This window comes from Canis lupus, chromosome 7 (assembly GCF_003254725.2).
Source record: "Canis lupus dingo isolate Sandy chromosome 7, ASM325472v2, whole genome shotgun sequence".
Lineage (NCBI taxonomy): Eukaryota > Metazoa > Chordata > Mammalia > Carnivora > Canidae > Canis > Canis lupus.
In genome coordinates this window covers 44,918,622-44,940,431 of record NC_064249.1, presented here as the reverse complement: position 1 = coordinate 44,940,431, position 21,810 = coordinate 44,918,622, and the positions used below count along the sequence as shown (strand labels likewise).

The following is a 21,810-nucleotide window of genomic DNA, read 5'->3' as shown; positions in this document are numbered from 1 at the left end:
CTGTATAGAATTAACTTGGCAAAGAGATGTAATTCCAAAATATGGAAAAATACCATTATTTGTGAAGGCACAGATTGGAAGTAAGACACCCTTTTTAATTAGAACTGGATACATTTCAGCTCTTTTCACACCAGCTCAAACTCCATCCAAAATTGGCAGACTTGTCTTCCAGCACTATCACGTTAGCAAGTGATCCTTCTTAAAATGCTCCTACCTAGTCTTACCACAGTATTAGTAACCATGGGAAGAATTACACTGAAAGAAAATTAACTTTATAAAGCACTTGGCCAAAGACAGTGTTTAGGAGTCTCACATCCCAGATCAAATTCTTAACTTTAGATGTATACAAATATTTTGTCAGAACAAATTTTAAAGGTAATGAAAAATACAAGTATAAAAGTTACTTCAAAGAAGACATTTCAGAGAAAACAGGCTCCCAAGGAGACTGCTGAGGAAAACATCAGAACTGTTCAAATGTGGACGAGCACAAAAAGAAATTTCTGAAAGACAATCGACAGTCAGTAAAATAAAGTTTCCTCATTTCTGAAAGCTATCAAAAAAAAAAAAAAAGAGGAGCTATATTTGTGCAAATGTAGTCAGGTAACAGGCAGCCTATCTCTGAGCGTTATCTTGGTTCCCAGCTCTGGGGACCCTGAAGTCCCTCACAGAAGGATGAAGGGCAGTGAGTAAGGAGCTGGTGCTCAGCAGCCACACTATCCAGGCCTTCCTGGTCCTGCCATTCAGAGGCTGTGTCATTTTGGGTGTGTCACTTAACTTCTCTGTGCCTTTATTTCCTGAAGATAACAAGAATACCCATCTCAAAGAGTTGTTGGGAGGATGAAATAAGTTCTGCAGAGTGCTTAGACAGTAGTGGCCAAAGCTAAGCTGCACCCTGAAGTCCTTATGATGTCACAGACCCACCTGAAACCCGTTTTTCCAACTCAAGAAAGTGACTCTAAGAGGTGGCTGAATTCCTAATCTTACAGCTCTCCTTTTGCCTGTTGGCAAGCTCCGCCCAACTAACCTGCTTTCCACACAGCCCTCCATCCTCCACGTTGTCTTCAGTGGCTCCCCACTGGCCGCAGCACACTGCTGGAGCTTCCAAGTGATCTCTTTTCCAATGTGAATCCCAATATAAATTCAGCCAGAAACCACCTGGAGGAGACTGACCTAGCCACTGCCCCCTACATGCTACCCAGAGGACTCCATTCCCACAGTCCTTCCCAGTGACTCCAAACAGTCATCATCAAAGTCTTCTAAGGATCAGTGTGAGCCCCTCTCTCTAAGGATCTTTCTCAGTGGTAATACTTTTCTTTGAACTTCTGTCTTGTAGGACACATCAACACATATGGAAATACATGATTAGCTCTATGTGGGTCTTCACTGCCCTCAAAACCATTAAACATTTTGGGACATGAATCATGTGCTATGAACCTCTTGCCATCTCGCTCAACAATACGCCAATATTACAGACTCAAGTAAAAACTCCCTGAATCATGAAGAAGTTTCAACAATCTTACCTGAACTGTGACAACTGCTGGCCCTTGGCATTTCTTACCGCTGCTGCCTCTACACTCCAAATGCAATGTGGTCTGTTCTTCTCTGTTAACATACTGTTTGGGCATTGTGTCCAACAGCTCACTATCCAGGGCAACCTGCTGAGATTCTCGAAGAGCTGCAGTTCTGGAAAACATCATCAGGAAGTAGAAAAAAGCTTAAGAAAGGTTTTATGGTAAGTGATAAAGGCTTCCAGTTACCATACAGCCTACACCAGAGAGCAATAAGACCTAGCATTCTATAGGAAAAAAAGACCAAATGTGTGTGCCTGCAGTTACCCAAATTCTCTCTTTTCCTTAATAAGAAAAGAAGGAAAAGTGGGACAACTTTTTAGCCAGGAACAAAGCTTCATTTAGAATCTGTATTAAATTAACAATATTTTTTACACAGACCTTAAATATACAAGAGCAAATGAGAATCTCATCCTGACTCAAGCATTCTAAAGGGGTACCTTACTGGTAAGCACCAGTGATTTCTTAGGTATTAGGAACTCAAACTGAACTGTCAAAGATGGAGGAAGCTAACTTTTTACATGTGTGTCAATACTGCTATGTTACTGCACAGGCACGTGTGTGTGCACATGCGCGTGCACGTGCTGGTGGGGGTGGAGGTACACATGGCATGTGCATGCAGGTGGATACACACACACACACACACACACATACACACACACTTAATGCCGGACCAAAACTAGCTAAGGATACAGAAGCCAGTAAGAGATCAATTCCCATGGTCTTTGCAAAGGTAAGAGTCTTTACTTTATAAAAAGGACTCATTCCACACACGCATCTTCTCACAGGACAGCAAAGCTAGATCAAAACCTTCAAGAGTTGATCATTCTGTATCTACTTTAACTCCGAGTACTAAATGACTTTCCCACACTCTGATAAAGTGCCTATGGCAAATCTGTTAAAGAATATGAAGAGTTAGGGAGCAAAGCAGTGACAAAAGAAAGTAAATCTCACTGCATATACCCTTTTAACAACACCTTTCCAGTATGGCAAAGTCTCCTCAGGAGAAGCTTAAGAAACACTTGGCTGGCACTGCTGACAATCTGAAATGCCACCACAGGAAATGTAAAATTTATTGTCCATGTAAGCACCCCATAACTTCAATGTGAAATTAAGAGACTTGTCACAACTTGGTTAGCTGAGGTAAATAACTGGGCCAGCCTGGTCCAATATTACTCATTGAGAGGCACCTGAGCAAGCCCTTCTAGGTACTATATCATTCAAGCTGTCACAGCAGTGAGCACAGAGGCAGGGCCCTGGAGGTCTCCCATGATCTTACCTGGCCTGCTGCTGCAACAGATTCAGGTCCATGTGCACCAGCTGGGTGGCGTCCTTCTGACTCAGGAGCACGGCTGAGGAAATAACTGGCACAGGAGGCCTCACTGGGTGCAGATCAAGGGGGGGCTGGGGAGCCTCATGCTTCCGCAAGTTACTTAAAACCCTTTCTTTAGCTGAAAAAAATTAAGCCACACTTACTGAATAATGGCTACTACCAGGTAGTAACATACTAAGTAGGTGCAGAGCCTTGGCCTGTTACCTTCAAGGAGAATGCTGAAGACCTACAGAATAGTTATGCAAACCAGAGGCCAAAAGAATAAAATCACTATCTTCTGTTACTTGCAAGTTTTGAAGGAGCCCCCACAGGGCTACTAATAGTCTACCAGGAGCTAGCAGCTCACAAGCACATAGTATGATTAAACAGAATTCCTATCCTCAAAATAGCCTTAATGATAGTTAAAGTGCTAAAGTTTGTGCTCTTAAATTATTACTGTACACAGTCTTGCATGACATGCTAAAGTGGCGGGATTTGCTACTAGTGTAAAGGAGATCTAGTGAACAGCTCTAAGCATGCCTGAGAAAGACGGTAGCTATCTCCAGCTATCACTACAATGGATTGGGGGAAGGGGCAGATAGTGCCATTAACAGTTTAATGCAATCATCCAAACTTCATAGGAAGACTGGGGAGGATGGATGTTAAGAAATAGGGCGGAGTGAAAAAATCTTAAATTAGGACAAAGTTTGAACAGGAGGGCTGAGACTAGTAGAGTTAAAGTGAACGAAGACATGGGCACAAACTCCTACAGAATTCCTGTTATGTAGTTATATCATCATGCGTTCATTTGTTCACTTATTCATTCACTCAATAAATAGAGTCCAAATAAAAAATCAGGTGCCATATAAGAAAGCAAAGGCAAATCTGTCCATCTAACTTTGTTCTAGATTGCATGTAGTCCCATACTGGTGAGTCCAATTTCAATGTTTATATTTCTATACCTAGTACAGAGCTGACCACACACAGGTACCAATATATTCCTATCTTCCCACCCTCTCTCTGTGTACTGCACTAGACACATACCACAGCAGGTGGGGGCTCAGAAACATAAGAAAAATGTTGCCACAGACCTGATTCTTCTCAAAAGTAAGATAACAGGGGATAGGAGAGGTCAAGGAAATTTCAAGCCAGTAAGTCAAGTCAACAAATACTTAAGAGATTACTACGAGTTTCCAGCTTCATTCCAGATGTAGCAGTCCATTTTCTATTCTTAAGGAAAATTAAAGAAAATTTAAGAGCCAGGATTACTTGGCATAAAAAGACCTGTATTGTTTGCACCCAAAACAGATGGAATTTAACATTCCAAACAGGTCAAGGAAGGGATCGTCCTGTATAGCCAGGGTTTTTCCACTAGAACAGCCATTCTTTGCACAAAATGTAACAAAGTTGGATATTCATCACTGGAAAAGACTCCTGGTTTTGTTCAAGTTTCTCTCAAGCAACATTTTAGGCCATGACTCTAAAGCTACTGCCTGAACTGCCTGCCCCCAACTTCTTTTACAGAAAAAGTAAGTATCTTGTTTAAGCAATGATTGTTTTGGAGCTGTCTCTCACTCACAGCCAAACCTAACCCTAAGTTGTAGACAAGTTAACAACCAACTCCTAAAAAGCAATTTTATCACTAGAGGGATACACAATCTATAAACCTTAACCCCCAATGGCTTGAGTTCAATCATTCACTCACTCATTCATTCACTTGAGGGGGCCGATGTTCATGTAGCTCACCCAATGAAGGATCAGTGACGTCCAGCTGCACCGATGAACTGCAGGGTGGAGAATGGGATTCAAGTGTGGCCTGTGTCCACAGACCAACAGTTTCCTGGAACTCATAACGTATGCGCTCCATGTTCAAATACTCCATCCACAGATCCTAGAATTGCACCATGGGACATTCACTTTCACAGACAAATCATGTATTCACATATAAAACTATATATTTAACTAAAAAGTAAACCAGTAAGGTTTAGCACAAGACAGTCTATATCAAGTTCTCCAGCATTAGGATGGATCATGTTTAAACTGGACGCTAACAGGGGTTACCTGGGTGGCTCAGTCAGTTAGGCGTCTGACTCCTGGTTTCGGCTCAGGTCATGATCTCAGAGTTATGAGATCGAGCCCCATGTTAGGCTCCATGCTCACTCAGTGGGGACTCCGCTTAAATGTTTTCTCCCTCTGCCCCTCCCCCCTACTCTTGCACTTTGCACTCTCTCTTGCAAACAAATCTTTAAATATATATGCATGTATGTTTATATATTAATTATATATATAAAATGGACAGTAACAATATCTTAGCAGACATTTGATTATGTACCAAAATCAGAAAACATAATTTTAACAACCCTACCAACTGTGTATTTATAAATTATATACACACAGTATTGATAAGACATAAGTAAAAACCAGAAACTTTAAAGAGAGAAGTAACAAATATAGTGAAAAATCACTGAATCTTGATTAGATCAAGCCCTTGGTTCCAGTACCACTGTACAGGAAATACAAGGGATAGAGAAACATTAAACCACACTACAAAGATACAATCTGGAAAATCCAGACTGTGGGGAAAGTCTATGAACAAACTATCCAGTTTCTTCAATAAGCAAACTGCTAGGGGAAAAAGGAATAAGGGGAGGGCCAGTATATTAAACAGACTTATGAGGACTATCAAGGAATCACAAAATGAGGATCCTGACTCAAACTATAAAAATGAAGATAAAACTTCTATGACATTTCTGAAGTAACTGGAAATTGGGATACTACTTAGATATTTGATATTCAGAAACTGCTGTTAATATTTTATAGATGTAAATGCTATTAGGTTAAAATACTTTTTTAACCTTCATGTTTTGAAATCTTCAGGTGTCAAATGCTTTCTAGGATTAGTTTGGAGATAGCATGGGTGAAAGGAGTGGATGGGCCATAGATAAAATTAGACACCTGGTACTCAGCAGAGGGAGGAGGGCATGTGTGCTGCACTCTTCCATTTTTCTGTATGATCAAATTTTTTATTATGAAAGGTGAAATAAATAATAGATAAAATGAGAAAAAAACTGAAGTTTTAATATTCTCTTCCTACACTCCAATGAACAGTCTTGCATATTTTGAATGTCTACTTCACTTTGGTGATCAATACATATTAGAATGGGAGACTGTCTTTAATGAAAAGAAATGCCAGCTCTCCATGAACACTAAAAACTCTATCAAATAGTAGTAATGAGTGATCAGATAAAGACTGTCATTTTGTGGACAAAATTTTTTTTCCTGATTTAAAGTTTAAAGAATTCTTCTAAATCAACAGATGTCCCTGGTTTCTCAATGAGCAAACTGCTATGAAGTCCTAAATTGTTACTTCCAAACTATGGCACAAGGCATTCCAGACTCAGAGGAGAAACCCCCAAGTCCTCTTGGGCACAGGCCTGAATCCTAGAAGCACCAAACAACTGTTGGAGGTGCTATACCAGTCCCCCTACTGTATATACACGTCTCCTTTAAGTGGGATCACTAATGTCACCTTGTCTGCCTTCATGCCAAGTAACTGCTGACAGAGACTAACAATTAAGAATACTAAGAATTAACAAGGGCCAAGCAGAGATATCTCAGAAACCAAAAAAGAACAAGTATAACTGAACTACAGATCAAAAAGTGGAGCTATAAAATCAAATGGCAAACACAGACAAAAAAAAGAAAAAAAAAAAGAAAAAGAAAGAAAGAAAGAAAGAAAGAAAGAAAGAAAGAAAGCAAGCTAGCTAGCTAGCTATTAATTCTGTAGGTACTGGGGAATCAAGGTAAATATCAGAGAACCAAGAAGCTATGATTAAGTTTTAAAAATACTGACCCGACATCTACTACATGCAAATTCTTAGCTAAGGCCATGGCATGTAGAGGATAAAGAAGAGAGATGAACACAGAATGGACTCAAAGGACTTTGGGACACCATGACTTCCTATTTATTTTTCCTATTTCTCTGGCCCTATATTCTCAGGCTTGTTTCTCTATGCCCTAAATGTCATTATTTCTTAGGGCTCCAGCTTCACTTGGTCCTCTTCTCAATCTAAATGCTCTACTACTGTTAAACCCACATTTCTTACACTGCCCCATTCCTGAATTCTAGGCCTGTACATCCCCTCCCCACCAAATCCTTGATAGAGCACTGTCCTTGAAGTCCCTCTGGCACTTCCTCTTCCAGTACTTTGGATCTTTGTCAACAGTATCTCTAGCTGCCCAAGCCAGAAATTTGGGTGTCCTTGTAATCTAATCAATCCTATTACTATATCAATCCCCCCATGTATCTAATCTAAAAATCCTCCTGATCTTACGGATTCTTTTTCAACATATTTTAAGTTCCTCCATTTATCTAATCCCTCAGCCCATTTCATGGGCTCTTGAAACAAACACTTCAAAACAAAATCGAAATTCTTTAGAAAGGCATATATGGCCCTTAGAAATCTGACCCCTCTTTACCTGCCTGGCATCACCTGCCCTCCTCAGAGGCTACACCCCAAATGCACCTCTTGAACATGCCTGTGACCCCATTTCCGTATCAGTAAGTGGTTTTAACATTAGACTGACTATAACCTATTTGATTACGTTCAAAAATACTAAAAGCAACATTGCTGTAGTATCACCTGCTGATTCTGCATCACTTTTGCTAGCCTGTGAATATCGTAATGCTTTGGTAGAGAAGGGATATAGGTATCTCCTTTTTGAAAATTCTCATCTTCTAGCCACAATATATACACATTGAAGAGCCTGAAAAAAAAAAAAAAACAACATAATTACATAAAATCCAAAAGGATGTGCAGACAAATGAAGTTTCTTACATCTCTAGGAAAACTGTCACTACTACATAAAAGTAAAAAGCACAGAATAAAGAAAATGCTTTCAACCACCACACAGTCCCAAGAAGCTCATGGGCCAGCAGCAGATCCCAGAAGGTCACAAATCCTTCAAATATGATGCAATAATCGCTACAATGAGGCTGTGAGGAAAGAGCTAGGTGAACTCTATTATTAAAGTGAGGGTAAATACAACACAAACAAAAAAATCACTGGAGAAGGTGATTTTAACCCAGTCCTGGGATCTGAACTTGGGACTTTTTCCTTCCTGGGCAATCCAGTCACAGTGAGCCTCAGCAGTTGGAAAAGTTTAACATCCAAATAAACACATTTTCTGTCTTTCAGAGAAAACATTTAAAGCCATCTTAAACTTTCACAACAGAAGAAGCTGCCAGCTTTAGGTTCAGGGACGCTCTCCAGCTTCAAGAAATCACAAACACAACTCGAAGCATGTGTGCACCTTGTTCCCATTAAGAAGGTATAAAACAAAGCTTGGCTAAAAAAAGAAGGAAAAAAAAATCTCCATTTTCCAGGAAAAACTTTTTTAAAAATTTGATGATGTTTCCTTTGTTTCTTCAAGGAACACAGTCCATTCAGCTAAGATCCCTGGTATTTCAAGCAGCTGTGTGCAGAGGAGTCTGTGGTACATAAGTTGCTGGGTGGTGCCTGGGGGGTGGCATGGCTTGGCTTTGCTCAGTAACGTGGAAAACCACCTCTTACCTCTGAGACAGCCTGTGTAGGAAGAGAGCAGGGACAGGACTCTGAGGCTCTCAACACAGAAGGGGCCGGTGCCGAGCTCTCTCCCAGTCTCTGATTCAGTTAGATGGCTAGTTTACCAACATGCCAACAGAAGAGGCATTTAAGAGAGGCAGAAGGGCACATCAAACTTTCTTGGCTGATCTAAATGTTCAAAGATTAAGCCTGCCCTCTGTTTAAGCCTAGCTAAAAAATAAGTTTTCCTTCAAGCAAGCAAGATAAGGGGAGAAATCATTTCAGAGGCTGAAAGATGACCCAGAGGGCATTCGGGTCAAGCAAGCCTGAAGCCTCAGTGCTGGATCAAAACTCTGGGTTTCCTCACCAAGACATTTTGTATTCAGGGCTAATTGTTAGAAGCCATTTTTATTAAGTCTTATTTAGACTAATACCTAGTTTATAGCAAGTTTAAACGTAAGGTAAAGGAATAGTGTGAAAGGGACCAAATTTACTTCAGAGTTCTTAACCTTTGGGGGGGGTGGATACACATTTTGTGCCTGATTTTAGAAGTGGTTTTGGGTGATTATGAGATTGTACCTTACCCCAGGTAAATTCCAAGAGGTGTATGGACTTCCCTTAAAGAATCTTGCCTTGCTCACGAATTTCCTTTAGAGAAGTGTCCTAGCAGTCTTTACTAGATGTTAACCAGCTATCATCGATTGTTTTGGTTTCTGTTATTACATAGAGCAAGAGAAAAGGACATCAGCCCTCTGGTTTCAGACCTTCCATTCAGACTCCAGGCAGCTGACAGCTATATCCAAACTGCCCGTTCCCTTCTCATGAGGAACACAGAAAAGAAGTATTTTAAGATGCAGACCTAGCCCAAATCACTCTCTGTATTCCATCTAACAGGGCAGAGAGAATGACATCTGGCAGTCTGTAGCCCAAAACAATGGCTCCAGCACAGTACCCGGTGCTGTGAAAGACAGTATATGTGGCTAAAAAACCATAGCCCACCTCACGAGCTCTGTGTGCAGTTCTGGTGAAGTCAGATAGCCAGGGGTGCCAGCCTGGCTGCCAGGCGGCCCTTCACTGCCCTCTGCTGGAACGCGGAGGGCTTTGCTCGCAGCATGGTGGAAGTCAGCCACTGCTGTCAGGCGTCTCTTCATTTCTTTCAACAAACTGATATGAGCAGGGCTTTGAAAAAACCTTCTTCCAATACAACCATCAATGGGTAACCTTAAAAAGTACAAGCAGAGATCACAAGATCAACACAAGGTGCTCTTTCTGGATGGCACTAAACTGCAATCAATTAAGGAGTCAATGGCTATAAATATACCACACTAAATCAATACCTGTTACTTCTACCTCAGTGGTTAGTATGAGGCTCCAACAAGATGGTGTGTTTGAAAGCAGTTTTAAAAAGAATGAAAAGCTACACAAATTTCAGATATTATTACCACTTAGCAGTATAGAATAAAGACAGTTTCTGCTCTAGAAGAACTTGCAATGTGGTAGAAAACAGAAAGCCCAGCGACCAATATCTGTATGTTCTGCAGGACTGAATTAAGGGAGTAGGGTGAGCCAGGAACAGGGCTGGAGCCTGAGAACATGGTTGATAACAGTGGACAGTTCTGGCTGGTCAGGGTCCCTTCATTCCCAGGGGAAATACCAGACACCCCCAACCACAGCCCACCAGCTGCCAGGCACAGCCTGGCCTCTGTCCACACCTGCACTGCCCATCACAAATCCACGTGGCTGACCCCCATGACAGTCACACGAGCAGCCTGCTTGGGGCAGTTTCTCTTCCCTTTGCAGCTCCAGGCACCCTAGACTACAACTTGCCTGGCACCAGGTGCTCTCTTCACCCTGTTGGGTACAGAGAGAGCTGCCACAAGATACTCTAAACTCAAAAACTGTCCAGTTTAATAAATGTAAAGCAGGGAAATTCCTAGGCAGAGGCTGAAGAGTGGTTCTAACTCAAAGGCCACAGTGTGAGGACACAGAGCATCAGAGCAGTGCAAGGTGATGAACAGGTTCACAGACACTTACAATACCTGGTACCATACCCGTATTGTGGTCCTGGGCGGTGAAGATACAGAAGGAAGAACTTCTGCCAAATGAGAGGCAGAAGAGGGTGATCAGAAGGTGTGACAAGGGCCTGGTGGGCCCAACGATAAATCAGCAGCCTCTGGAGGGATGGGATGATGGGGAGCTTCAGCTGGGCCTGGGCTTTCTATAAAATAGGAGGGGCTTTGAGCAACCATGACATGGTCACAGTTCCAAACAATCTGCTCTTTCTAAATGATCCAAATGAAACACTGAACATTTTGTTTTCAATTCAGTAAGAAAAAAAATCCTATCACTTTATTTTTCCAACCCACTATCTAACACGTTAACTTCCTTGGTAGCAAGGGGGCAGTCTTTCTGTCAAAACATTTCACAGACCCCCCAGATTGGAATGTGTCCTACACGTTTTATCTCATTGCCATGCCTTCCCAGAAAGGGAGCATAAATGCCACAGTGCAAGGGAGCAGAGTGATAGGAAAACCAAAAGTCAATTTTACTGTCAAACATTATCAATCTCTTGAACATTTAGACTGAAAAGGACTTTCAAGAATGATAAAGTCCTTAACAGGGACTGAAACCCAAGAGACAAGACTCTATTATGAGACCCTAAACTAGGTCTTTCATTCCAGTCTTTTTCCTCACTTTAGTGAGCCTAAAGATCAGCTAGGGAGTTTTTAAAATAAATTCCTGGTTCCACTCTAGACTTAGAAACTTAGAATTTCAAAAGCTGGGGTCCACGAATCTGATTTTTAACAAGCTCTCCAGGGGACTGATGCACATGACACCCACTGGCAATTGTTTTAAAACAAGGGCAATACCATCCAGCCATGCATGAACACAGACTTCAGTCATTTATGTGACCTCTTTATGCTAAATAAAGCTTGGAAAGGAAGTATGCACTTCAATTATACAGTTTTAAGCACTGGTTTGGATATTGTACTTTCCAAACATTTACAACAATAGAAAATGCAGAAGTTCCCAAGATTTTAGATGAATCCATCAGTAAACCCACTCAATGCAGAACTGCTATGTGCACCTTCAGAGCTTGGTCAGGGGTAAAAGCAGAGTTTATAACCAGTTCCCCTTCTACAACTCTTCGGAGCTGGGAGTCTTCTTCAAAGATGGACTCCATGTTCAGTACTGTCCAGGCGAACCAGACCTACAAGGATGGCAGGTAAGAGTGAGAGGAATGAGTAGCTCACTCAGCTGAAATACATCCCAGTAGTCTACAAATTCGCATCTCTTCGACCAGATATCTCAATCAACAACTATTTATAGCTTCCACAATTAACAGAGTTCTTACACCTATCACTGTTCCTGTCACAGATATAAATTTAGATAAAACAAATCATTGAAAAATGCTAAATTCCTTCAGAAATGCCACTTCAGTACAAGAAGATACTCGTTCACACAATTATTTATTGGGCAGGTTCCATATGCACGAGAGTCAGGAAAGAGGGTCAGATATAAGTTCTGGCCTCAAGAAGTTTTCTAACTCTTCAAGGAGATGAGACTAATATAGAAGTAACTACAATGTGAAGTGAGAGGAGTCAGGAGTCAAGTGCAACATGAAGCTGGTGGAAGGAGGGCAGGGCCACAGAGGTGGGAAGACAGAAATGGCTCTGCATGGAGAATGGGGGCGAAGGCATGCCTGGCAGGAGGAGTTTCAGCTGGATCATGAAAGGAGAAAGGAAGAGCAGGAGGCAAGACTGATGGGAGGGTGAAGGATGTCCCTACTGGTGTAAGTGACAAATCGGGGACATAATGTGACGCACAAGTCGGACAGGAGGTTAACAATGAAGAAGTGGCTGCTGCTAATGGTGATCAGAGCAGCCAACACTGAATACGTGCCTCGTAGCTGGACTAGCATGGGTCTGGGTATGTTACAGGCAGGTGTGATCATTATTACACAGAGGAGGAAACTGAGGATATAGAGGTGAGCAAGCTGTCCAAGGCTCAGGGCTAACAGAGCAGATTGAACCAGTGGTCTGGCTCCAGCATCTGCTCTTAACTACGCTGCTGGGCAGGCCCTGCAGTCAGCCAAACCAGGCCTGACCATGAGCTGTTGGATCCTGAGCCAGCCATTTGGTCCCACAAAACCTCAGTTAACTTCTCTGTGAAACAGCAACAGCACCTTCTCTACAGAGGGCCACGGGGAGGATTAGATAGTAGGTGCTACATGAACGCTACTTAAAGCCAGCAGCACTATATCAGCAAAGATGGTAACACCATTAAAAGTTCCCAAAGATGACCAATCTTTGGCTGCAGGGGCTTTCCTACCTGAGTGGGTGTGGCCAAGCCCTCCACGAAGGAAGGAGTGATGTTGCCAGCCACAATCCAGCTCACCAAAGAAGAGAGCAGACTCCGGTCACAGTGGTAACCCAAAGCATTCTACACAGGGGACATGGTGTGCAGCAGAGAGAAGAGGCTTTAAAAAAACCTTATCAAGAATATCAGCAATTATCTTCCCACGATGGTAGGTTCTGGTAAGACATGGATTTCACTAGTCCCCCCCAGCAATGATAGTCACAGGCAGCATGTTACAGCCAAATGCAGTGAGCAAGGATCCTCCTCGGGGATCCTTCCCTTTGGCTTCCCTGGAGTCTACACTGGCAGGACTATGGTTCCTAAGATTAGGCCCCATCAAGACCAATCTTGTCAATGATTGAAAGACAAATTCTCTAACAGATTTACCTTATGTTGCTGGTAGAGCAACTTCTGCACACAGTCTTCCTGCATCAGCTGAAAAGCTGTTTTACACAAGTGGTCCATAAGGAAGAGGATGGGTTGTTCTCGGTACCAAAGATGCTGGCTTATTAGAGCCTGAACCCAGAACTCTAACACAGCAACGGGACCCACTTCGTTGGGCTGAGTGCTTATGGATATGTGAGCCTATGGAGAAAGGGCTCCAGTGATGTGGAGGTAAGAGTTAGTCTCCCATTCTTAAAACACCAGCAAAACAACTACAAGCACTACAAGCACACATCTGCTGACGTTTTTGGCCAAAAGCACTGCGGTGAGTGCTCTGAAATGACCAACACTCAGACGTGCTACCACCAGCATGCTTGACTGGGAAGGTGAGCAAGGGTGAATTCAGGGGCTTCCTCAGGGTCTGACCTGGATCATGCTGTTGAGAAGCTTCACGTTGTCCCCATGGCTGGCTCCTGTCAGGTGCTGCGCCACCTTGTGGGTGACCTGCTGTGTGACCCCCTGAGGGACACCACTGTCCAAGTGTAGGAACAAGAGGAGGTGTGACAGAAACCTGCCAAGGACACAGGACAATCAATACCCGACCTTCTAATCAGAAGTCAGTAAAATATTCAGGGGCTGATGACTTATGAGGAAACAGAAAACAAAGCTCTATTCAGGGATTTCAATAAATCTTCAAGAAGTCAGAAAAATGAAGTTTTCAAATTTAAGGTGGGTTAAAAGGAATCTTCTCTACAGCTATATCCAAGACACACCAACACATACACAAGTCAAAGAGTGACAGCCCAAGTGCCCCTTTATCTCTCCTCACTCCCCCCAAAGCAGATGGCTAGAAAACCATCCCATAATCCTATATTGGGTGTTGACTTGTGTGAACAAGGTAGTGTAAGGGGCCCTGTGGGACGCGGGGGTAGGGTCCCACCACAGTCAGTCAGGACGTGCCCTCAGCTCCCTGGGTGTACCGGCTTCCTCCTCCCATCTCCCTCCTCCTCTGGGTTTTCAGCCTGAAGCACTCCCCCACACCTAACTGGGCAATGTCCTCCTCATTCTCCACATCTCACCTATAATGCCCTTTGCCCAGAGGACACCTCCTGACCCTTCCCTGCCAAATAAAATACACCCAACACATTAAATGTCTCCCAATCCTGCACTCAAACGCCCCCTTGCCCAGCCACCCACTGCCTCCTACCCCACCCCCCTCCAAGTTGTGACAACCAAAATCATCTCCAGACATGACCAAATGTCCTCTGAGGGTCAAAATCACCCCTGGCTAAAACTACTAAAACTACCACTTTAGAATCATGAGCCTTTGTCCCCAGTTGTATGAACCAACACATCCCCTTCTTGGTGAAATCAGTGTGCACCGGATTTTTACCATGTGCAATTAAGAATCTTGATTCATAACCCATCCTTAATTCCCTCCCTCCCCAAGCAGCTACTTCATTTACCATAAATCACATATACTTTTACCCATAATGCAAATGCAACCTATACACCACAGCCTTTCCAATAATACTTTGCTTCTTAACTTTGAAACTACCTCAAAAGTCTTTTCTCAACATTATGAATGTCTCATGAGATAAGCACCTTCTTATGTATCTTATCTGTTTGTAATACTGCAGACAATGAAAAGCAATGTGTTTTTCTACCGTTACAATGGCAAAGCCATTTACTGCTCAATGTCAGAAGCACTATTCCCAGGTTTCATGGAAACAACTGCTCCTTCAAATACTAATAAGCTATAAGGAATCTAAAATTAAATGAAAAAGGGAAGTACCTTTCATGAAAATAAAACTGGAATCATAATGAGTCACTGTTCATCAACCTGCATCCTAACTAGGGAAGAAGTTTTCTGCCTCACAAAAAACACACTACTGAATTACATGATTCCCTATTTTACTTGCAAATACAGTCGTCTGTATTCCCTGGGCTGTACTCTACTTACTGCTCGTTCTTCAGAAGGTAATACTGGCAAGGGTAGAACAAAGGCAGGATCTTATCCAGGACATGAACCACTGTTCTCAAATGCCTCGATTGGACCAGAATTCCCAACAGTGAGATGCCTTCGGCACAGAACTTCTCAATGCTAAAAAAAGAGACAAAGGCAATGAGCACTCAAGGTTGCCAGTTCAGGAAATGATGTTATTCTAATGAGCCATCAGCCTACTTGCCACCCAAATGATCTCAGGTCTCCAACACATTTTTGCAGAGCCAAACTTCACACAGAAACACCAGCATCAGACCTCTGGAAATACAAAGAAGCTTAAACCGTTCAACTAAATTTTAATTTTATAGATGAGAAAAGTGAGGTATCATGCCCAATTCACAGAATTTCCTAGTGTAGGGCCAAAATGAGAACCCAGGTTTGCAAATTTCCAGTCCAGAGCACTCGCCACGACCCTATTTTGCTTCTCAAATGGTGCTTCTTCTAAGAATCATGGGGCTCTCACTGTCTGCATATTTCCACAAGGGATTAGAGGGAAGGGAAGATTCAAAAGTGAGTTCACTCTGTTAGTATAAACTGGCAAAATTCTTCTGAAACCAATTTGCATAAAAATTTCTTTGGCTCACCTCAGAAAATCTATCTTTAAGAAATAACCTCAAGTGTGGGGAAAATTTGTCAGATGATCCATGATGCACTTTTCAAAATTATTTAAAATCACAGATTCAGAGGCAGAAATGATTTGTGTAAATTTTGGAAAAATCCATTCAATGCGAGTATTATTACAACATTTAAAAATGATGCATACAAGGGGCACCTGTGTGGCTCAGTCAGTTAGGCGTCCAACTCTTAGTTTTGGCTCAGGTTGTGATCTCACAGTTGAGAGATCAAGTCCCCCATGGGGCACCATGCTCAGTTCAGAGTCTGCTTGAGATTCTTTTTTCTTCCCTCTCCCTCCTCCCTCTGCTCCTCCTCCCACTCGTGTTCTCTGTCTAAAAAATAAAATAAATAAATAAAATCTTTAAAAATAATGCATATAATGTCCAAGCGCAACATGGAAAAATTCTACTATACTCATGTTGGAGGAAAAAAAAGGTTATACTTCTGATTACAAAAGAAGAATTATAAAAAAAAAAAAAGAATTATAAAAAGGGGAAAAAACAGGGACAATGTCACACCAAAATGTTCACTGTGCTAGAGAGGTTGAAGTAAGTGGCTCTTTCTCTCATCTTCTTACCTTATAGTTTGATTATACTAGTTTGATTCTAGGGTAAAATGTCATTTCAAAACATAAAAGTATTAGTGCAAAGATTATGCCACCAGGAAATGTTTATAATATTAGAATGAAAAACAACGGATATACAAAATTATACATACATTATAACTTCCATAAAAGATCAAAGGAAAAAATAATGGGTAAAAATAAACAGAAAAAAACCCATAGTGTTTCAATAGGGTAAAAAAGATTCTGGGTGATTTCTTTGACTATTGTTTTCTGTATTGTGTGATGTTCTATTCATGTACAACTTCTATCCCTGCATAATCTGCTCCCAACCCCAAGCACATTTATAAGATTGTTTTAGGTTAGTTCTAATACAAATATATATATCCTTGATGACAATGGGTGGATGGAGGTCAGCCCCAAAGGGAAACACTTTATTCTCATCTTTACTCCCATTCAGGATTCAGTAATCAGCACCAAACAAATATTTATGTTTGGGGAAGACCCACAGTAGCTTCAGTGAATAAAGAGTACAATCCCAGAACGAATACAGGAAATGAGAGAAATCACAGAACGATTAAGTTCAGAACACTACCCTCAGAATCCACAGACCAGCCATGTGCTGAATATGTTAAAAGTATTATCACTCGCTTAAGGCTCATCAAGTAAGTCCAGGACTATCATTACCCCCATACTAGAGATGAGAAACATGTGCAGGTACAGGAAACTGAATGACACTAGGGCTACTGGGAAAAATGCGAAGTGCCTTCTAAAGTACCTATATAACATCTCTTCTCGCCCCAGTGGATCAATTCTACTCTTTTTTACCTGACTTTCAAATTTGTCCATTGCATTTTGGCCCTACTCACCTACCTGGTCACCTCTATTCACCAACATGAAGCATGGGCTTGGGTCAGGAGTGTTTCCTCATCACTCCCCACCTCTCCCCACTCCCCACTCAGAGACCCGATTCTCCTTCCCACATTCATGCAATCAAATACCACTGGTTCAAGTTTTGGAGATATACAGATAGTGCCCTTGCCTTCAAGGAGCATGCAGTGCACGAGTATTACACTACAACACAGTAAGGGTGTTGCTCGGCGTGTATGAGTGCTGTGGCGTGGGGTTGTGGGGGGCAGGGGGTGGATGGTCTGTAGCTGAATCCCCAACACTGTGGGCAGTCACCTGGAGAAGGTGAGCATTACCACTCTACCCCCTAGCCTCAGACGCCTTCTCTACTTAGGACTCCTCTTCAAAGCTTAGCAACTCTATGTAGATATTCTGCTACTGATCTCTCCTTCCTTCAAATTCCTTCTGCCCATACTTTTGAATGCTTCTCAATCCAGGCTGTACCATAGAATAATCTGCAGAACTGGCCCCCAGACCAATTCGATCAGGATTCTCACCCTCTTCACTGCACAGGCAGTTTGAGAAGCACTCTGAATATGACTCTAAAGAGTCAGTTGGGGTGGAGAAGCACTGCTTTACCAATCTCATCTGGCCCACAATGACATCTTTAGTGCTGCCAATTGTTTGTTGTCCATCATCTCCACTACCCTGTCAACAACGTAAAGGTAGCTAACCAATAATATCGTATCGCCCCATTTCATGGCACAAGGCCAAAGACAAACAGCTGATGGGACACCTGGCATCCCCCTGAAAATATACACAACGTGGAACAAGATGATGAAATCAGGATGCTAAAAAGGTATTACAGGGAGTCTAAAATACAAGAACCAGAAAGCATGTAGGTGAAAGAGATTTTAGAAAAAATTAGTATTTCATAGGAAAATGATCTTTTCAAAAAAAAAAAAAACAAAACAAAGATTTTTAATCAACTAAGAACTCGTTCATTTACTTCCTGCACCAGCTGCTGATTGCACCAGCTATAGCCTTCAGCACTAGGGATAAAATGGTAACACAAGACCAACATGGTTCCTGGGGTTAGGACCTCACAGATGATCCCTGAGAAGACTGAACAGACAACTATAACAGTGTGGTAAATGCTCCAGTGGAAGAGACAGAGACAGCTCTGGGCTCACGCCAGAGAGCCATGTGACCTGATCAGGCATTTCTTTCCCCTGGACAGGTTTAACTCTTTAGGGGAAAAGCCTGAGTCTGCCATCACTTTAAACAAAATTCAGTACAGATGACCAATTATTTTTATGTGATCTCTGTTCCAAGGAAAGAAAGTAACTACTGCTGACATAAACATTCCACTCTGAGGGACAGATATACTCTGTCTTTGTCTATAATGTATAAGGTGATTTTTTGGAACATATCTGTCTTATATGAATTTGGGCAGCCATTTCCCCTGGAGAAGCCATTAATAAGGCTTATGATTTGGTCCTGATCACCTTTAGATAGGTTTGATGGAGGCCTCAGACCTTGGGATGTGAAAAATGAGAACTAGAATCACTGACGATGAGATTCAACAACCCTAGGGGCTCAGCCCACACTGTACCTGTGGCCCATGGCTGTCATAGCTAAGGCCAGATAACAGCCGATGGGCATGCCTGCCTTAACAGCCTTCAGGAGAGGATGAAACGTGGGGGACTCCGTCATGTCAGGCACAGTGCTGGAGAAGGGCACAGCTGGACAATTCTGCTGTATTCCATAATCATTTTTGTGCAGTTTTAACCTCAAGATCAAGTTCCAGGCCCACTGGTTAAATGAGGTCTCAGGTGTCTCTCCATATCGAACAATACTGGCCAAATATGAAACCTAAAACAATTATTTATTGTAAACCACATTAGTCACACACAAATTAAGTCAGTAAGCTCACCCACCCATTTCCTTCTGTGATCGACAACATCTTCAAAAGAGAGGTCATTCTACTTGCCAGGAGTCAGTGTTTGCAGCACTCAATGCAATTTCTCACAACTGACCACTTCTGCTCAATTGCTAGTCACTTTGTGAACCTGATCTGAGTCAGTGCACGCAAAGGAGTAATAACACAAAAGTTGGTACACAACAAATGATGTGGTGATAAATATGCTTTAACAACCAGCCCGGAGTGTGGGAGGTGATTTACACGGTTTGTCACTTATGGTGGTCAGTTTTCAAGCTACCAATAGGTTAATAATCTGGTTTGCAAGTTCCTAGAAATTTAACAGTCTGTTCTCTTGAGCCAATACATACCAGCTCCAGCTCCAGCTCATATCAAAGTCCACAATATTAAAATGGTCATATATAGGCTACTTCTCAAAGAAACATTCTTATCCAACCACAGAATTCAATTTCAGTATCTTAAGTGACCAGAATGTTCATAGGTAACCTAAGAGTAAATACTGTACCTTTATCCACCCAGGCCACTTACAATAAAGATGTTAATATACAAGAGAAGTAAATACCTGCTTCATACTTTCAGAAAGAAGTCCAGCATATGGCTTCTGTGCAAGGTATTTCTGGTATGCTTCAAGAATCATTAAAGCCACTTCAGCATGGACTGCTTGATCCAGATGAAGGGTACCCTTGTAAAGAAAAAAATAATCACAAACGTGCCATCTTGATTTTTTTTTTTAACATACCCTTGAACAAGAAGACTAGGAAGAGTAGTAAAAAAGGACAGACCTTGGATGTAGAACCTAAGCTTTCGAAAAATTACATCCACGAACAATAGGAAAAAAACACTGAAATCTTAAAGAATCATTACATTGCACTTAAATAGGTTTGAACTCAAGTCATCTTGGCTCAGGTCATGATCTCAGGATTTCTGCCTGAGACACACACTCTCTCTCTCTCCCCTCTCACCCTCCATCTCTCACACACATGCAAGTACACGCTCTCTCCTCTAACTAAATAAAATATTTCTTTTTAAAAAAAGATACTCAACACAGATAAAATATTCCTTCAGGAGCCTGAAGTTGCCTATTGAATTTCCCATCCAATCTTCCTTTGCAACCTGAAGAAATACATTTTTTTAAAATAGATAGATGGGGGGCAGCCCTGGTGGCTCAGTGGTTTAGCGCCGCCTTCAGCCCCGGGCCTGATCCTGGAGACCTGGGATCGAGTCCCACATCGGGCTCCCTGCGTGGAGCCTGCTTCTCCTTCTGCCTGTGTATGTTCCTCTCTCTTTCTCTATGTCTCTCATGAATAAATAAATAAAATCTTTAAAAAAAAAAAGATAGATGGGTGGATTGATTGATTGACTGACTGACTGACTTATCTGAGAGCATGAGCAGCGGGGAGAGGGAGAAGCAAGCTCCGCATTGGACAGAGAACTTGACATGGGGCTCTGGGGCTTGATCCCAGGACCCTGGAATCATGACCTGAGCCAAAGGCAGACACTTCACCCACTGAGCCACCAGGAGCCCCAAGAAATACATTTCTTAATCCTTTAACAGAAAGTGATTTTCCTAACTAACGAAGGTTCATAGAGACTCTTGTAGGGAGGTCTTCACACAGCCTGCTGGGACAGAGAGGACTGAGAGGTTCTATTCATAAGTCAGAAAACACAAAGATGAAAAACAGCCCACTATAGCTCTCACCCACCAGCACTGGATTGGGAGAAGCCCCAGATGGACCCAGGGGCAGGCCCAGGTGGTCAGGGACACTTTGGGAGAAAAGCTCCCTGGCTCGTTTTCTCATCTGTACAAACAGGGGTCAAGTTCATGCAAACCACATAAGATGGTTATGAGAACTAAATGATTTGTTCAGAACACAATCTGGCAGAGAGAGAGGGCTGAGTTCTCTCCAATTTTCCCTTTATAATATTGAAACATTTTTTAAGATTTTATTTATTTATTCATAGACAGAGAGAGAGGCAGAGAGAGAAGCAGGCATCATACAGAGAGCCCAATGTGGGACTCGATCCAGGGTCTCCAGGATCACGCCCTGGGCTGCAGGCAGCGCTAAACCGTTGCGCCACCAGGGCTGCCCAATATTGAAACATTTTGATCTAAGAGCTAATTAATAAGGCCTAGGGTAAAGGGGAAGGTAAGTTTAGCAGTCAAAATCATTGACATGCTATCTTTGGAGATATATGATAGATAGCAAACTCTTAATAATAATAAGCTATTACTAATAAGACTATTAATAAACTATTATGAACAAAAACTACCACTGCTGAGTACTTACTGTGCACCAAGAACTGTCCTAAATGTTCTGCATGTCCTAACTTGCTGAACCCTTGCAAAACCCTACAAGGTAAGCATGTGAGTATCACACTGAGGGATGACCAACTAAGGCCCTGAGAGTTCAGGATGCATTTGGGATCATATAGCCAGAAGACGGCAGAGCTGGGAACAGAACCTGGGTATTCAGGCTGGCTTATAGCTCAGGCTCCTAACCAACGCATGATGTTTTAGGAGACAAATCTGGCAATGACATCTAAGAGAAAATGCAGGAGGAAAAGGGACCAGAGATAGGAGAGGCAAGTAAAAGGGACTTCAGTAAATAGCTAGAGATAACACAACAGATGCCAGCAGTCTATGGGAAAA

At 42.2% G+C, this 21,810-nt stretch overlaps 1 protein-coding gene across 1 annotated transcript in view; it reads right to left on the bottom strand.

The window, feature by feature from the left end:
* Window positions 1–21,810, bottom strand: part of EPG5 (ectopic P-granules 5 autophagy tethering factor) — a 103,428-nt gene that overhangs the window by 43,507 nt on the left and 38,111 nt on the right. Inside the window, exons 15-27 of the mRNA XM_025429001.3 lie at window positions 19,723–19,842; window positions 18,834–19,093; window positions 15,151–15,291; window positions 13,614–13,758; window positions 13,191–13,388; window positions 12,777–12,887; window positions 11,533–11,655; window positions 10,496–10,662; window positions 9,444–9,665; window positions 7,524–7,647; window positions 4,627–4,771; window positions 2,848–3,019; window positions 1,521–1,683 (exon numbers count right to left, since the gene is read on the bottom strand). Coding sequence (XP_025284786.1) covers window positions 1,521–1,683; window positions 2,848–3,019; window positions 4,627–4,771; window positions 7,524–7,647; window positions 9,444–9,665; window positions 10,496–10,662; window positions 11,533–11,655; window positions 12,777–12,887; window positions 13,191–13,388; window positions 13,614–13,758; window positions 15,151–15,291; window positions 18,834–19,093; window positions 19,723–19,842 — 2,091 coding nt within the window. The remainder of the gene's footprint in view (window positions 1–1,520; window positions 1,684–2,847; window positions 3,020–4,626; window positions 4,772–7,523; window positions 7,648–9,443; window positions 9,666–10,495; window positions 10,663–11,532; window positions 11,656–12,776; window positions 12,888–13,190; window positions 13,389–13,613; window positions 13,759–15,150; window positions 15,292–18,833; window positions 19,094–19,722; window positions 19,843–21,810) is intronic.